The sequence below is a fragment of the Chionomys nivalis genome, chromosome 1 (genome assembly GCF_950005125.1).
Source record: "Chionomys nivalis chromosome 1, mChiNiv1.1, whole genome shotgun sequence".
Taxonomy (NCBI): Eukaryota; Metazoa; Chordata; class Mammalia; order Rodentia; family Cricetidae; genus Chionomys; species Chionomys nivalis.
In genome coordinates, this window is record NC_080086.1 from 11,114,586 (window position 1) to 11,131,567 (window position 16,982).

Here is a 16,982-nt window from a genome sequence, read left to right on the forward strand (position 1 = left end):
CCTTGGAATTGCTTTAATTGTTCCCCAGTTCAACAGGAAAGGGGCACTAACACATAGTTTCACTACGAGTGAGGAGGCTTCATGTTTCTCCTGGCAATGGGAATGCTTAAAATTTTTCACTTTTAGAAGTATGATATTTATCCACATTTCCTTCCACTGTGAACTTGCTAATGGTTTGTGACATGAATAGATAAAATCAAACATGAAATTTCTGAGTTGGCATGCATCAACATTATCGTACAAAATCCCCTTTAGAATCAATCCACCAGGTCCTCGATGGTAACAATGTACTTCAACCATGTTTAATAATCTCCACTGACTTTATAAATATTCAGACTCATTTATCTTTTATGGTTTCTAGCTCCTTTTACAGAAGTTTAAGTTTTTCTCATCATTATGCATAAATCGATGTTAAAATTTGCTAAAATTGTTAAAATACAGCCCTGATCCCCATTACTCATTTTCATGCTGTTCAATATTTTTCATGATATTCTTGGAACTTATAAATTTGTGAATTTATGCTGTAGTAGAGAGTATTGACTCTAAAGACAGGAAAATCATAGCAATAGCATGGGTACATTACCAGTCATTATTTATGAATATTCATCGGCTCATTGATCCAGCAAATGCTTACTGAGCACTCTGATGGGCTGGGGTGGAGTGAGGCTGTGCACACAGCCCTCACAGAATCATCCATTGTAAATTCTAATGCACTCACTTCCCACCAGCAAGCTCTGCCCACAATGTGCTTTGCTTTCTCATTGTCCAAGGGTTAAAAGTCTTAGGAAAAGTGGGGCACTGTGAGTGTCTTTTGCTTTCTTTAATATGTACATGTGTGCCTTATGTATGCAGGTGTCCTTGGAGGCCAGAAGATGGCATCTGATCACCTGGAGTAGGACTTACAGGTAGTAGTGCGCCTCCAGATCTGAACTTGGGTCCTCTGGAAGAGCAATAAGTGCTCTTAACTATAGAGCTACACTTTAGCTCCTTGCCCTATGTTTTTAAGGCAAATTTTCACTAATATCCACCTCTTCTTACAGGCACCATATTACATATTGCCATTAAAGATTACCCATCCAGGAAGTTGTTTTCAGAGCATCTTAGGTCTGATATATCAGATAACAACGATATCTAACTACCATCCATCCATCCATCCATCCATCCATCCATCCATCCATCCAACATCCATCTGTCTGTCTATCTGTCTGCCTGTCTATCCACAAACACACATACCCAGGGAACAGCTCTAGGACTTTTTTTTTTTTTAATAACACTGTTAGCAGGAATCTGTAGAACGACTTTTTGGCTTGGGTAATAGTGGGGGGCCTCATTCATGTGAGGCAGGCATTCTACTACTGAGTTATGTCTCTATAGTGGGAGGGCACATGAATGTGAAGAAGGACGCTTAAAAGAAATCCCACACCAGCTCATAACTGAGAATAATAGAGGATTATTTCTTTAGTGGTAGACTCACAAATCACAATCCTCTGCTGGAATGAAGAACAGAAACCAAATCCCACAGCCGGAAAAGAGGCCTGCACACATTTTACACTGGCATAAATAGTGTAAGACGCCATGCCCAAGTAGGTGGGTATCCTAAAGGCTACTGGCAGTAGGAATTCCTACATGAATGTGAGACAGGCATTCTACTACTGAACTATGTCTCTAACCTATATTCAGAATTCTTTTTATAATAAAGATCCAAAGCTACAGCCAGAAGAATCCCAGCTCTGAGAAACCCCCCAGGCACTTTTGATAGAGAACATCTAACTCCCCTGCTAGGCACAGCTCTGTGTACTGGGGCACATGGGTGATAGAGCAAATCAGAGTTTAGCCCTCAGGAAGTCTATGTCCTTTGGCAAGTACCTCACTAAATGCTTCACGATAATCTTATTATCCTCCAGAAAGGCAGTAAAATTATTTTCTTTCTGCATGAAAACAAAATCCAAGAGAGAGTCAATGTGACCAAAAAATAATGTAATCTAGAAAACAGTAACCAAAGAGTTCTATTCATATTTCACTGATTCCCAAGTTCCAATTCTGTTTATAAATTTTTGATAATGAGAAAAAGAAACTTTCAATTTTGTTTTACCAAGGAAAATAATCCACTAGCTTTAGTGTGGATTTCCCTGGTGTGGAAAAGGCTGAAAAATGTTCAGTCTTTGATTTTTACTCAGGAATGCCTGTAGGCAGAAAAAAAAATTCCTAACAAATAAAAAATTTCCTAAAATATTTCCAGCTTCCTGAAGAGATCAATAATCACAAAATTTCTTAAACCTTAGACCCTGTCTTTTTGCTTGTTTGATTGATTGTTACTTCTGTTTTGGGGACCCTAAATTGACCTCAAACTTGAGATCTTCCTGCTTCAGCCTCCAGAGTGCTTGGATCACAAACATATTGACATCATATCCAATACGTTCTATCTTAAAATGCTTATACTCTGTATTCTATTTCACAGTAAATGTGTAATTTCACATAATGTTGTATATTAATAGTTTAAATTTCTTCTCCTCAGAAGCAACCACCTCCAAAAAATGCCCCAGCAATGTACGCGTGGGCAGATGCTAGATCTCTGGCTCTGGTCTTCACAGCAACTTCTAGAACAATGGAAATTTCTTTTAAAATTAAATATTATATATTTACATGTGAGTGGTATATGTATATATATGTATGTTGTAAACATGAAAATGCACATTGTGCATATTTGTATGTGTGTGGTATACATGAATATGTGTGTGCACATCTATATGTGTGTATGAAGGTCAGACAATGGATGTCTTCAGTTGTTCTCAAACTTTTGTGACCAATTTTGCTAGCCTAGCTTACCCACAGGTCTAAAAATTATCTTCCTGGCTCTGCTTCCCTGGTGCTTGGATTACAATTTCATACTATCACAACCAGCTCTTACAGGGATGCTGTGCATAGAAATTCAAGTCCTCATGCTCAGATGAAAGTGCTTTACTGATCGAGTCACCTCTCCAGTGCAAATGACACAATTGTGCCTTCACATTTACATATACCACTGCATAAGAGCCAGAGTGGCCCCTGGGGAGTGTTACCTTCAGGGTGTGGGCCGGAGTGATGTGTAAGACCCTCAAGCAACCCTGGGGAATTTCCACATGAGCATGTTTCTCTTCACAGTTTAAATTATTTATGTGCTTTGGTGGCTTGATAGAATATATGTTTTCCTGAGCAGGTCTTTTAATAATCTCTGGGAAATCTTTCTGCGCAGATTGTCTGTGAGGACTCTGTAGGAGTCACTCTTTAGGCTTCTCCTTACATTGTAATTGTATCATTAAAAACAGAAGGGTTTCACGTGACTCAAACACACCAGGAACAAATTTGCCCCTCATCTAAACTGTAGGCTTCGTTTCATTGCAGGGGTTCTGATGTGTGTAATAAACACGTTACTGCATCAGTGTTTTTAAATTGGGGTGCTGATTGTCCAGCTTTCTGAGCTGCTCAGCAGTTCACAGGGAATGAAAAATTGATGCAGCTCTGTCTCAATTTTTTTTATTCCATGAGGAAAAGCAATAATCCAGCATTCAATTTGTAACTTCTGAAATGTCTGACTAGCACTTTTTTATACTTATATTTATAAAGTGTGTTATCACACAATTCCCTATTTTATTATATATATGTCAAATATATTATACATTGTAAAATATATTGATATATATTATATATGTCAAAAATATTCAAACACATATTTTAACCAAAATGGTGTTATTTAAAACTGTATTCTCTTTTTTTAAATATTTATTTATTATGTATACAATATTCTCTGTCTGTGTGTATGTCTGAAGGCCAGAAGAGGGCACCAGACCTCATTACAGATGGTAGTGAGCCACCATGTGGTTGCTGGAATTGAACTCGGGACCTTTGGAAGAGCAGGCAGTGCTCTTATCCTCTGAGCCATCTCTCCAGCCCTTAAAACTGTATTCTATAGGAACAGTAATTAAGAGAGATGGCTACTTTTACAGAGGACCTGGGTTTGTTTCCAGAACAAACCCACACCAGATAACATCCAACAGCTTATAACTACAGTTCTGGGGATCTGACACAGTCTTCTGGCCTCTGTACACATATGATGCGCATGCATACACTCAGCAAACACACACAGAATTTAAAGCATGTATTCAACAAACAGTCATTGCAAATGCATTCTGCACGTGTGATCAAAGACACCTTCCTACACATTTTATCCACAACGTATCTTGCTGTAGCGCAGGTTGACCCTGATCGGCTCCTCCTCTGGCTTCAGGCTTCTGATTGCTGGTAACACTTCTACTTGTGAAAACTCAACATCAAGATGTGTCCAAGAGAACTTGTAATAACGGGTTGCACATGTATGAAAAGGATTTGTGTACATGTGAAACACAAATTTTATGTTTTATCCTTTGAGTAGGATAAGATATGTTGTTTTAATTCTTATGGACTTGACAAGTTGCCCACATAGCTTGGGAAGCATGGCCATGAGCATGTGGATATTTTCCTTATAATGGTCTTTCCAATAATCTGGAGACACTGATGCTAACAAGCATTTGCATTTGCTCAGCATAGTCAGGACAGTAGGAGCTACACACAGGATTTCTTTTTCATACTATTTGGCATAGTTGCATGTTGCAAAAATCACCTGTTGAAGAAAAGTCAGCTTTGTTCTCACTGAGCTCACTACCTCTGCTTACAAACTTAACATCACTCCTAATGGCTAGGAGCCCGAGTTCTTGCATCTAGAGAATCTACTTGGGGATTAAAGCATGCTATGACTCAGGGATCAGCAGAGGTAACACAAATCATTAGAAGTAGTATGTTAGTGTGCAACATTAACACTACTACGAAATAAATAGAGAAGTGATTGCTTATGAGTCCAAAACTTAGCTAACTGCACATGGGAAAGAAGCAAGAGGAATCAATTGTGTAAAATATTGGCTTGATGGAATCTAAGTCTTGGCAATTCTCTTCAGGTTCTAGAAAAATGCTATCACAAGACCATTAGAGAAGCTAGAGCTCTCTGTTGGTGCTGCATCTGTGTCCTCCTTCTCTTCATCTCCTTCCTTCTCTCCCCCCTTTTTCTTATGTACCCTTGATTTTAAAAATCTTTTAATTTTATTTTTTGAGAAGTTAATATATGAGCACTATGTTTATGTCACCCCTCTCTCTCCCCCTTCTAATTCTTTCCCCACAAATCCACACTCTCCTCCAAATTCATGGCCTTTTATTCTTTATGTACTATTGTGACATATATATGTATCTAAATTTATCAATCAAACATATTGAATTCATTCAGTGATCCTTATATGTGTTCAGGCCTGACCTCCTGGAACTGAATAACCGATCAGGACTTATCCCTGAAGAAGACTGACTCCTCCTCTCTCACTGTTGAAGGCGCAAGTCATAAACAATCCCACACCAGTTTGGAATTGTGATTAATAGGGTGGTATTTATTTAAAAGGGAATAAACTTGCAGATCACCGTCCCAGACAACAGCCCTCTGCGCACGCAATTAGGAAGAAGTCTAGTCGCCGAACCGGAGCAGGAAGTAAAGAGAGAGAGGAGGGAAGTAGCCGCTTTTTATAAAGGGAAAGATACCACGCCCCAATGGGCTGGTATCTCAGCGGCTATTGGCTGGAGGTGCGGAAGGACCTCCCGCAACATACTATCCATGCATCACTTCTAGTTTTACTAGGAGTAAAGCTATGAGAGTTCCCCCGCCCACACTAGCATGTCAGTTGGTGTTCTCATGTTGATGATGTTAAGTTCAGTGCTGAGATTTCCTGGATGACAAGCCCCTGTCACATATAGAAGACAATCTTTCACCAAGGACATAGAAAGTCTTCTTAAATGTCTTCACTGTTTCCCAACTTGAAGTTTCAGGTCTTCAGAATGAATGCCACAGAGTTGGGGAATCCTAAGTAAATGTCACAAGAGGCTCCTGACTGAATATAAACCAGAACATCAGACTCCTCAGGCTCAGCTATGAAAAGCTTATTATTATACCTTCTCATGGTGACACCTTTGTAAAAACTGTTAAGATCAGAGCAAATACAGTGAGGAACCCAGGAGACGGGTGATGGCCTACTCCGATTACAGAGTAGTATACCTGTAAAAGGACAGCATGAACCATATCTTCAGTGCCAAGTTACTTTGATGTCGATATTGCAATTAATTGTTATGTTCAACAGGAAAATTAATCTTAACATGCAACAGTAGAGAAGATTCCATGGCAATATATGGTGCTATATGGAAGTTATACAACTCTTTAACATATGAAAAATGTATTTAGAAATGGTGGTAAGTTCCTTTCACGTGGCTGCTTGCTACACTAGACTAGGCAGCTCTGTAAATTGCACAGGACTTTGTTGCCTGTGAACTGAAGCACAGAGCAACTGGTGGACCACTATTGTCTGAGATACTTTTTTCTTTCTTCACTTATGAGTTTTGATACCTTTAGTATGTGTATTAAACTTTTCAAATGCATTTAACCTTTAGACTCAGAGTATTCCAGAAAATTCCAAATACCATTTTTATTACTCAACAGCTCATTTTATCTTGACTTGATATTTAGGCAAACTGGACAAATTGTCATAAATATTCCTATTGCAGGAATTTATACCAGCAACTAAGCTATCACACATCATATTGAATGTGGCTGGTCAACAGAGGGGGGAAGTAACATTGTAAAAACTGTTACATTGCCATGTTAAAAAAAAAAAGCAAAAAATAAACAAGGATTCACAAAATTAGTGTGGTTTGAGTTTTAATAAGATTAAAAAGCCATGAAGGACTTTCAGAATGATAAAAGACATTCTGAGAACATTCTTTAAATTCATTTTCTAGGTTTAAGAAAAATGGAGTGCCTTGGTTGTTACTCCCTCCAAGTCCTTTCTGCTCCCTGTGAGTGTTCCTGTCTGTAGGTGTAGGTGGTGAAGCTAAGATAAAGGCGACTTTGAGCCTTATTTTTGGAATAGAGCAGTTTATAATGGGGCGGTTTGTAAGACACTAAGCAATTTTAATGTTATGATAAAGGAGTCCAGAAATTTGCTACCCCACACGGCATTCCTTTGCTCAGTTCTGGACAGCTACAAAAGCACAGGACTATTTTCGGATGCCTTTGAGTGTGCAGTCTTGTCTTGTTATTTGGCCATGAGATATAAAGTGAGAAGGAGAGGCACACAGGATTCCTTGTGCTATGTCTGTAGCTGTGGGTGACTCCAGGTACTGTGGCTAAGATGTGAGTTTAGGTGCACACTCCTTAAGGGCTGTCAACAATTCCAACTTCTTCAGAATCATCTATTCTGGAGCCACTACATTTTGAATACAGAATGGCCCCTCCTAGGGCTCATCTCCAAAGTGCCAACTTGAGAGAAAAAATTCTGGGCTGTTCTTTGACAGGGTGGTGTGGGAGGTCCTTCTGTCTATGTGTTGCTTTTATTGGTTAATGAACAAAGAACTACTTTGAGCCTATGGCAGGGAAGAACAGAACTAGGCAGAGAAAGATAGGCTGTATGCTGGGAGAAAGAAGGGCAGAGTAAGAAGATGCCATGTAGCCCCCCAGAGATAGATGCTGGAACGTTAGCCAGAAAGCCACAGCCATGTGGCCATTCACAGATGAACAGAAATGGGTTAAATTCAGATGTAAGAGTTACTCAATAGGAAGCTAGAGCTAATGGGCCAAGCTGTGATTTAATTAATACAGTTTCTGTGTGATTATTTTGGGTCTAAGGTAGCAGGGCATCCAGGAACCAACAAGTGACCTCCTCCAATACAATGGTGCTCAGAACAAGACTCAAGCAATAAGATCCATAGAAACTCTTATGAAGGATCCATCCAGCAAGGACAAAGAAAGACAGGTATGTAAGTGAGCCAAGCAACTCCCTAGAACTCATCCCAGTGGAAGTGGGATGTAGCTCATGATGAACAAGATAAAGAAAGCAGGCCTATTTCAGTTGAGACTAGATAAGTCCTGTTGGTCTCTGACATTGTTGGCTTACTGTTTGAGTCTGTGCATGTCATGTATCCTTCAAATGCCAGACTTTTTTCTTTTAAATTTGATGTTTTGCATTGCTTAAAGTTAGCTTTTAGCTAAATAATGGTAGAATGTATGTTGTCTGAATCACAGAATCTGCATGGCAGGCCAAAAGGGTCTCTGGGCATCTATGGACAATTTTCCTCTCACTTTTGGAGAGGGAAATGGATGTTGTGAAAAGCACCATTTAGATGTGGGAGGAGAGGTGGGTGGTGGAATCTATACTTATCATTCTGGTCCATCTGTGGAGAAGGTTATCTGTTTCTAAGGACAGCAAACCAGAGGGTTGAGGATGATTGAAAATTCTGAAATAACCGGTTTGGACAGGATTTTAATGGATGATTTCTTTGTTGCCTAGCAGTGGGTTTCACAGAGATGGTCCAGGAAAGCAGCAATTTGTAGGGGCCTGAGTCATGATACTTTGATTCCATTCAGCTGTGCTCTTCCTCAAGAAGTGGTACAAGAGAAGTAGGGAAGAGAGGGGCATTGGGAGTGGTGCAAAGAAACCTTTATGGCCAGCAAGAGAGTTTTATTTTTCTTTTCCTCTCTGTACCATTAATTGCAATATCAATTTCAGAGTCTCACAGCATGTAACATCCTCTGAAATACTTACAATCAGCTCTTGACCTGAATGCACACACCCTGGGGTAAGGAAGCAATCTGGGCTTCTCAGTACGTTCAGATAGATGGAGCCAGTGCTGGCTTTCAAGTCTCAGGCAGGGTTGAAAGGGGAGCTTCCTGATGCTAGCAGTGTAGCCAGGATGTAAGAACTTAGGGTGAACATAACGGTACATCTCACACAGCTCAATCCTCACTCACGCACCCCAGCTGTGATCCTGGTGACAGTGAGTAGGAGGATTCTCTTGTCTTATTTTTATCTGGAACTTGGTAATTACTTCAGAATAAGCATCAGCACAAAAGGTTTTGCGAATCTCAGAACAAAGGGAGAGAATAAAAGGATGTAAATAGAGAGACTATATGTATCTTTTTTCAAATACAATGTACAATATGTAATTAAGGTGTGTGTGTGTGTTTAATGATCTCTACTAAAGCACCAAATATCCATGATGGGTTCATTACAGAACTTGCTTCTTTATCTGTGAGTACACATTTCCTTTTTAACTTCTAAAATCCATGTGATGTTAGAGAACACAGCTAAAGAGGACAATATGTTTTATATAAAAGTGCACTTGAATATTTCTATCTGTGACCTCCAAGGCTACAAGTTCAACTAACCATGGGCTAAAAATATTTTGAAAATAACTTTTCTGTACAGAAAATAGACAGATTTTTCCTTATTGCCATCAGCCTCTGAGTAACACAGTAGATTATGTACCATTTCCATTGTATTTGTATAAAAGTATTTATATATTAATCAATATATTATAATGTAAGACTATATTTTTACTGTATTACTATAAAAGCAATCTAGAGATGACCAGGGAAAAATAAGAGGATATCATAGGTCATGTATACTCAATATGTCATGTTCCATAAGAGACTTCACCATCTTTGGATCTGGCTATTTTGGGGAAATTCTGGACCAAATATGTTTTGAGTACTTAAAGATGATTGCAAAGAGGTACATATAATTCCCACCATTTATTTAAAACCCAAATGCTCTGCCTAAGTTGCATTATCATTTATACTTGACCTAGATTTTAAACCTACTCTATTCATTGTTTAAGGATTAAAAAAAGAAATAATGTATATTTTAGAAATTCAAAATATTCAAATAATAGATCATAAGAAACAGTCTCTTTTTTGTATTGTAAAGAAACACAGGCACAAATTATAGATGTTTCTGGACCTTCTATATCAAGTTTTTCTTTGTGCTAGATGAAATGAGGACGAAGAAATGTCCCTGAGTTGTTCATCCTGGACAAAGAACCTGAAGAAGATCTGAACAGACACATCAGATCTAAAAATAAAAAGGTGTGCTGCTGAAATCTTAGGATAATATATGCTAGCAAGACTCTTGAGGATTAAGAAAGAGTGAATCTCAAGGGAGATTTTGCTAAGAATGAAATAGAGACACCATTTCAATCCATCTGGGAATGGGCCAAAAATGAGGCAAGAAGAAAACTGATTTCTGGGAAGTCACTGCAGAGGAACTTTCCCTGGGTCTCCACTGCAGAGGAACTTTACCTGAGTCTCGACTGCACAGAACCCTACCTGAGTCTCCACTGCAGAGGATCCTACCCGAGTCTCCACTACACAGAACCCTACCTGAGTCTCCACTGCAGAGGATCCTACCTGGGTCTCCATTGCAGAGGATCCTACCTGAGTCTCCACTGCAGAGGAACTTTCCCTGATTCTCCATTGCAGAGGATCCTACCTGAGTCTCTCCACTGCACAGAACCCTACCTGAGTCTCCACTGCAGAGGACTCTACCTGAGTCTCCACTGCAGAGGATCCTACTTGAGTCTCCACTGCAGAGGATCCTACCTGAGTCTCCACTGCACACAACCCTACCTGAGTCTCCACTGCAGAGGATCCTACCTGAGTTTCCATTGCAGAGAACCCTACCTGAGTCTCCACTGCAGAGGATCCTACCTGAGTCTCCACTGCAAAGAACCCTACCTGAGTCTCCACTGCAGAGGATCCCACCTGAGTCTCCACTGCAGAAGATCCCACCTGAGTCTCCACTGCAGAGGACTCTACCTGAGTCTCCACTGCGGAGGATCTCACCTGAGTCTCCACTACAGAGAATCCTACCTGAGTCTCCACTGCAGAGGATTCTACCTGAGTCTCCACTACAGAGGATTCTACCTGAGTCTCCACTGCAGAGGATCCTACCTGAGTCTCCACTGCAGAAACTCCTACCTGAGTCTCCACAGAAGAGGATTCTTACCTGAGCCTGAGTGCAAAGGAATCCTACCTGAGTCTCCACTGCAGAGGATCCCACCTAAGTCTCCACTGCAGAAGATCCCACCTGAGTCTCCACTGCAGAGGACTCTACCTGAGTCTCCACTGCAGAGGATCCTACCTGAGTCTCCATTGCACAGAACCCTACCTGAGTCTCCACTGCAGAGAACCCTACCTGAGTCTCCACTGTAGAGGATTCTACCTGAGTCTCCACTGCAGAGGACCCTACCTGAGTCTCCACTGCAGAGGACCCTACCTGAGTCTCCACTGCAGAGGATTCTACCTGAGTCTCCATTGCACAGAACCCTACCTGAGTCTCCACTGCAGAGAACCCTACCTGAGTCTCCATTGCAGAGAACCCTACCTGAGTCTCCACTGCAGAGAACCCTACCTGAGTCTCCACTGCAGAGAATCCCACCTGAGTCTCCACTCCAGAGGAATCTACCTGAGTCTCCACTGCAGAGGATCCCACCTGAGTCTCCAAAGGCAGGATTTACAGTAGATCTCACCCCAAAAAATCCAAGGAGCTCTTAGTGTGGGTGGAGATACTATTATGGGGGAAGTGTTTCTATTTTTGCTGAGATTAGGTGAATTCAGATGTGAGGCTTAGTGCCTGCCAAAGGGTGAAGGACATTTGATTAAACCACGACCTGCATTATGAACTGACAGGTATCTGAGGACCTGCTTGAGGAAGAGATGACCTTAAGCCTACAGACTCCTGGCTGCTGCTCCACATCCTAGCTGTCACATGACCGTGCCTCTTGTTGACGATGTTTTGCAATGTGTTTCATTTCTCTTGGGTTTTGCTTTATTAATCTAAATATGTAGTTAGGAAATATACTATTTCACAGTGTTTTGATGACAATGAAGGTTATGAAAAGCATTTCCAATAGGGTCTGATGTATAAGAATGTAGTGGGGAGTTGCGGGCTGTGTTTCTGCTGCCCCAGCTCCTGATAGCCTGGCTAGCTTATGTCCCAAAATAATTACACAGAAACTGTATTCTTTTAACCACTGCTTGGCCCATTAACTCTAGCCCTTACAGGCTGATTCTCATATCCCGATCAACCCATCTCTAATAATCTGTGTAGCACTAGTCTTATCGGGAAAGATTCAGCATGTCTGACCTGGCAGCTGGCTGCATCGCGTCTGCCCGGGAGCACACCAGCATGGCGTCTGCCCCAGAGAGGAGAGGAAATGGCGTCTGAGCTCACTTCCTCTTCCTCCCCGCATTCTGTTCTGTTTACTCCACCCACCTATGTTCTAACCTATGAGGGCCAAGCAGTTTCTTTATTACTTAACCAATGAAATCAACAGATTGATATATGACACTCCCACAGCATAAGAAGCTCTACCGTGGGTGTCAACTTATTGTTAAAAGTCTTCCATATTCTTGGTTCCACTTGGGTGCTTCACTTGTATATTTCCTCAAAGAGGGCTTGCTCCACATTCAGATCTTGTTAGGAATGGGCAAGTTGGAATATACCACCTGTCCTTGCTTTACTTGGGAGAAATTGATGTAACCAAACAAAATATTAGTTAGGATGAAATCATGCAAGACAAAATATAATTGCATAAATCGTACATAAAAGAGCTTTTCCTGTATTGTCATGAGAAGAAAGATTAATGAGTGCTGAATAACAAGGCTTCATGGGTGTTATATTAGTTTTCTAGAATCTGATATTATAGTAGGATCAAAAGTAAGGTCACATGCTTCCTCTAAAATTTTGTGATTTATATATGAGTTAAATAGATAACTATAGAATGAATGTTATGTATTGAAAATTATCTGTCCTGGAAAAATTTGCTTTGGGGGTTAATAGAGAGGGATGAGTAAATTTGACAGAGCCACTCAGATTAGAAGGGTATGAAGGAAGAAAAAGGGAATGGCAGGATGAAGAATTCTTAAACACAGGGATGATATTTTTCCATTTTACATAATTAGATGCTGCTTAATCCTGCAACAGAGTGCGAGTCTAAACCTGCTTCTCTACAAAGTGGTAGAAGAAAATTCAATTTAGAAAGAAGAGCATCTGCACCAGTGCAATTGTCTTGGCAAAGGTACAGAACTGGGTCAGGGGAATAAGCCCACTGCCCTGAGGTTTCAGGATTGAACCTGCTTCCTGTACTTGGGCCTGTCCCTTTGAAACGGACAGGGTCAATGAACTGACTTTGAGAAGATCATTCATACACAAGATCACATGGCCTTTACAGACCAAGAGATGGACAAGATGGGACTCTGGCTAATGAAGTCTGTCCACAGTTTTCCACGGCCAGGGCCTGCTACTGTTATCTCTACTTTAGTATCTATACACCTATGTGATCGGAAGGCCTAGTCGTCAACTGCTGTGCCATAAATACCCAAATAATGCCAGGTGTTCTCTCCAACACAGACCCTGCAGCCCAGTCACACACTACCTTTCTTTGCTTTTTCTACTCTCATCCAGCTATCTCCAGAGTCTCTATTATGCCCCACTTCCATGTCAATCATTCTGTTTGTGACACCAGAGTACGCAGAAAGAATGGGATTCCACTGGAATTCTCTTTTGAAGGAATAACCTGATTGGGGTGCTATTTGGGTGTCATGTAAACTCATTTCTTCTACGAATAATTAATAGGACTAAACTCTTGTGGTATGATACCTTGTGCTCTCTTGAGCTTCCCGGAACTTCAGGATTTGTGCTGTATGCCCTATTCTTGCTAAGGTGAGGTTGTCGGCCTTCCTTGGTGCCTATACTCATAAGCTGAGATCTCCTGGACCCTGAAACCAAGGGGCTATGCTACTTATGCCATAAAGCTAGTGACTAGTCATAGTCAGTATTAAATATTTGTGATTTTGTTTTATTTGTATTTAATTAAGAGATTATTTAGTTTAGTTGTTGCTGCTTTGAGACAGGGTCTTTCACTGTAGCCAGGCTCATCTGGAAGTAATAATAAAATCTAAGCTAACTTTGAATTCAAAGCAGTTCTCCTGTCCCAGCCTCCTGAGCTGAGGATATTTTTTAAAGAGTGAAAAACCAAACAAACAAGGACTCCTACCAGTCTTTCCTAATGGATCTCTAATGGCAGATTGCAAAAATAATAAACAGGTAGCAGGAAAATCCCTCATTTTAGCAGGCTCTCCGCTGAGTGTTACTTAGTAATATTATCTACTTTCCAGGACTGACTCCTGGAAAGATACCAGAACAGAAATTTGAGAGCTGGATCTGAGGTCTTCTTGTTTCTGAGGGTGACAGGGAGTAGTCTTAATCCTCTGCTTCTGGGGTTTCTCCTTTGAATGTTTACTGTCACAATCAACAATCAAGGACCCTCCCAGTCTGTCATTCTTTGATTCTGTCACTGGTCTTAAATTCTACTGCTAGTCCTGCTGTCTGTCTGGTGAAGTTCAGGAGAAAGAAGTTCCTGATGCGAGTGAGGTTCTGCCTGGTGGAAGCTTCACTGCCCCCTGCATTGAGGAGATGTTCTTTATTGTACAGTATAAAAATGGGGGAGGAAATTCAAACCCAGGAAGGGCTTTAATTTTGCTGATGTTTCTTCCAAAGAGCACGTTCTAGTGAAAAATAATGCAATCTGTGTTGAAAATGATTAAGAGATTCAAGTAAGAGTCACTCTAAAGAGTCACAGACAAGAAAGAGTTCTGTTTGCGTCCCTTGAACTGTGCACAGGGATAACTACAGTTGATATTTCCTTAGTACTTGAAATAGTCTGAGAATTATACTCCCCATTCAGAAAGGAAAAAAATCCCTGTAGGGTGTTCCATTATCAAAATCACTGTCCTTTGTCCAGAGCCTTGGAGTCTAACTGATATTCTCTGCATTCTGGTGAGAGTCTCACCTTGAAGTACACAAGTGTTTCTCAGGCTTGCTTAATGAAAAATAGATTAAAGCTAGATGACACTCACAGGTCTTTGACTAAATATCCCAATATTTGTATTGTTTTGTAGATGAAAGGAGCGGCCTTGTTTCTCTTCATAAATCTCTTTTCCCAAATTGTTTTTCTGGACAGAGTTCAAGTAGAACAACCAATTTATTTATGTCAGCCCTTGCTCTTTGCAATGACCTCTTATTGAGCAATCTGCTAGACAAAGAAGCTGGTTAGCAAACACTGGTATGTGTGGAGACACCAACTAAGGCCTTCTGCTTATAAACATATGCACTTCTCTGCTTCTATTCTCTGAAAATAGGGACCCAGACGGTTCTAGATATGTGAGCTTCTTATCAATGACTAGCTAACCCGAGATCACCTCAAAAGTGGAGCATATGTCAGCACAAATGAACATCCATACACATTTGCAGCTGATCTTACTTGGTAAAATGACTTGTGGCCTCCAGGTCTGTGTCTTGTGGACGCAGATTGTTATACACATATTTCAGGTCTTCAGTTCCACTTAGCTCAGGCAGTCCTGCATGCAGCATCTTCATTTCAACAGAACCCAAAATCAAAAAGGAAAGAATAAATGCAGACAAAAATCAAGCTTATGCATCTCACTCTGGTGACAGACATGCAAACATTTACATTTGTTTTAATATGCCTTTCATTTTGTCTGCATGAATGGACATAATTTCATGCTTTTAGACCTCTCTTAGAAAGTGATGGGGATAAACAGCAATATCATAAAGACCCATTACAGTTGGTAAAGTATTTGCACAGTAATAATTCCATTGCATTCTCATCATAAATCAGTGAAGAAAACATGACCACATGATCAATCCCTTGTCTGAACTTTTGGGTCCACCATTTAAAATCTGAGCAATTTTGAGAAAGTTCCTTAGACTCTCTTAAACCCCCATTTTCTCACATCTAAAGAAGCACAGAATTGCCAGACATGTTCTTAGAGAATCTAAATCTTTTCCATCACATGGTGGTTCACAAAATTCATATAATATTTGTCTCAAGAGCACAAGGCTGTGCTGCAGAAGAGTTGGGTGATATGTCTAGGTCAGAGGTGCAGGACACAGTATGAAAGCCACGTCTCTGATTCTAGAGCTCACTCTCTACAAACACAATATTTTTCTGCAAAAGTGGCAAGTATATTCATTAAATATTATTAAATCAAATAAATAACTAGGGATAAATTTGTGAATTTTTCTCATCTTTAAAAAGATATTTTGTTTACAGTGCACTGAAAAGTGGAGGAATTTTATTCTTTTTACTTGTAGGCAAATTTTTGAGGAAAACATTTTTGCATTGTTATTTTTTTCTAAGAAGTAGAAGAAGAAAATGAGGAAAAGGGTAGAGGAGAGGGAGGAGGAAAGGGGAGAGATATTATCAATACTTCTATGACTAATACGATAAATGTTCTGCCCTCGAATAAAGACACTTGTGCAATCAGATGTTAATCCTATCAATAGCGGATGAAATGTGTCTATTGTGGTGAAGGACAGATGAAGTAATAGATGATTCCTATGGGAAACAAGTGATTTTGCAACTATTCTTGCCACTGTCCAGTAAGGCTGAGAGACACTTGCACAGAAGAGACCACAATGCTCTTGATGTACTCACAGAGAAATCCCAGGAACACTTCTGGAACATAGACTATCATGTGTCTCAATGTCAAGAGACAGCTATGGAAATAGACAAGGTAGGAAATCTCAGCAGTACTAAAACTCAGAACATGTGCTCTAACATCAATGACTGCTAGCCGACATGTACAAGGCCTGACATGGTAAAGAGAGTTCTTTGCTTAAACTAAAAGATGAGTTACAAGGAGCCAAAGAAGAGGCTGGGCTAGGAGTTGGTTTGCAATGGAGACATAATTGGATTTAAATATACATAGTTGAGGCTGGAGAGACTGATCCACAATTGAGAGTTTGTGCTGTTCTTGCAAAGACCCTGAAGTCCCTTGCTAACAGTAACACATCCTCCTGTTACTGTAGCTTCAGGAGATCCAATGCCTCTGGCCTCTGAGATTTATCTACCCCTCACACATTTAAAAATAAAAAACTATATATATATATATATATGTGTGTGTGTGTGTGTATATATACATATATATAGAAACTATATATATACATATATGTACACACATATATATGAGTACATACACACATATATATGTTTACACATACATGGAATATATGGACAAA

At 40.2% G+C, this 16,982-nt stretch overlaps 1 protein-coding gene across 3 annotated transcripts in view; it reads right to left on the reverse strand.

Annotated features, from left to right (window-relative positions):
• The window catches only part of Pik3c2g (phosphatidylinositol-4-phosphate 3-kinase catalytic subunit type 2 gamma), a 324,648-nt gene that overhangs the window by 72,039 nt on the left and 235,627 nt on the right, over positions 1 to 16,982 (reverse strand). For all 3 annotated transcript variants that reach the window (XM_057780802.1, XM_057780793.1, XM_057780784.1), the window contains one exon: positions 15,202 to 15,311. In XM_057780802.1, the coding sequence (XP_057636785.1) occupies positions 15,202 to 15,311 (110 nt within the window). The remainder of the gene's footprint in view (positions 1 to 15,201; positions 15,312 to 16,982) is intronic.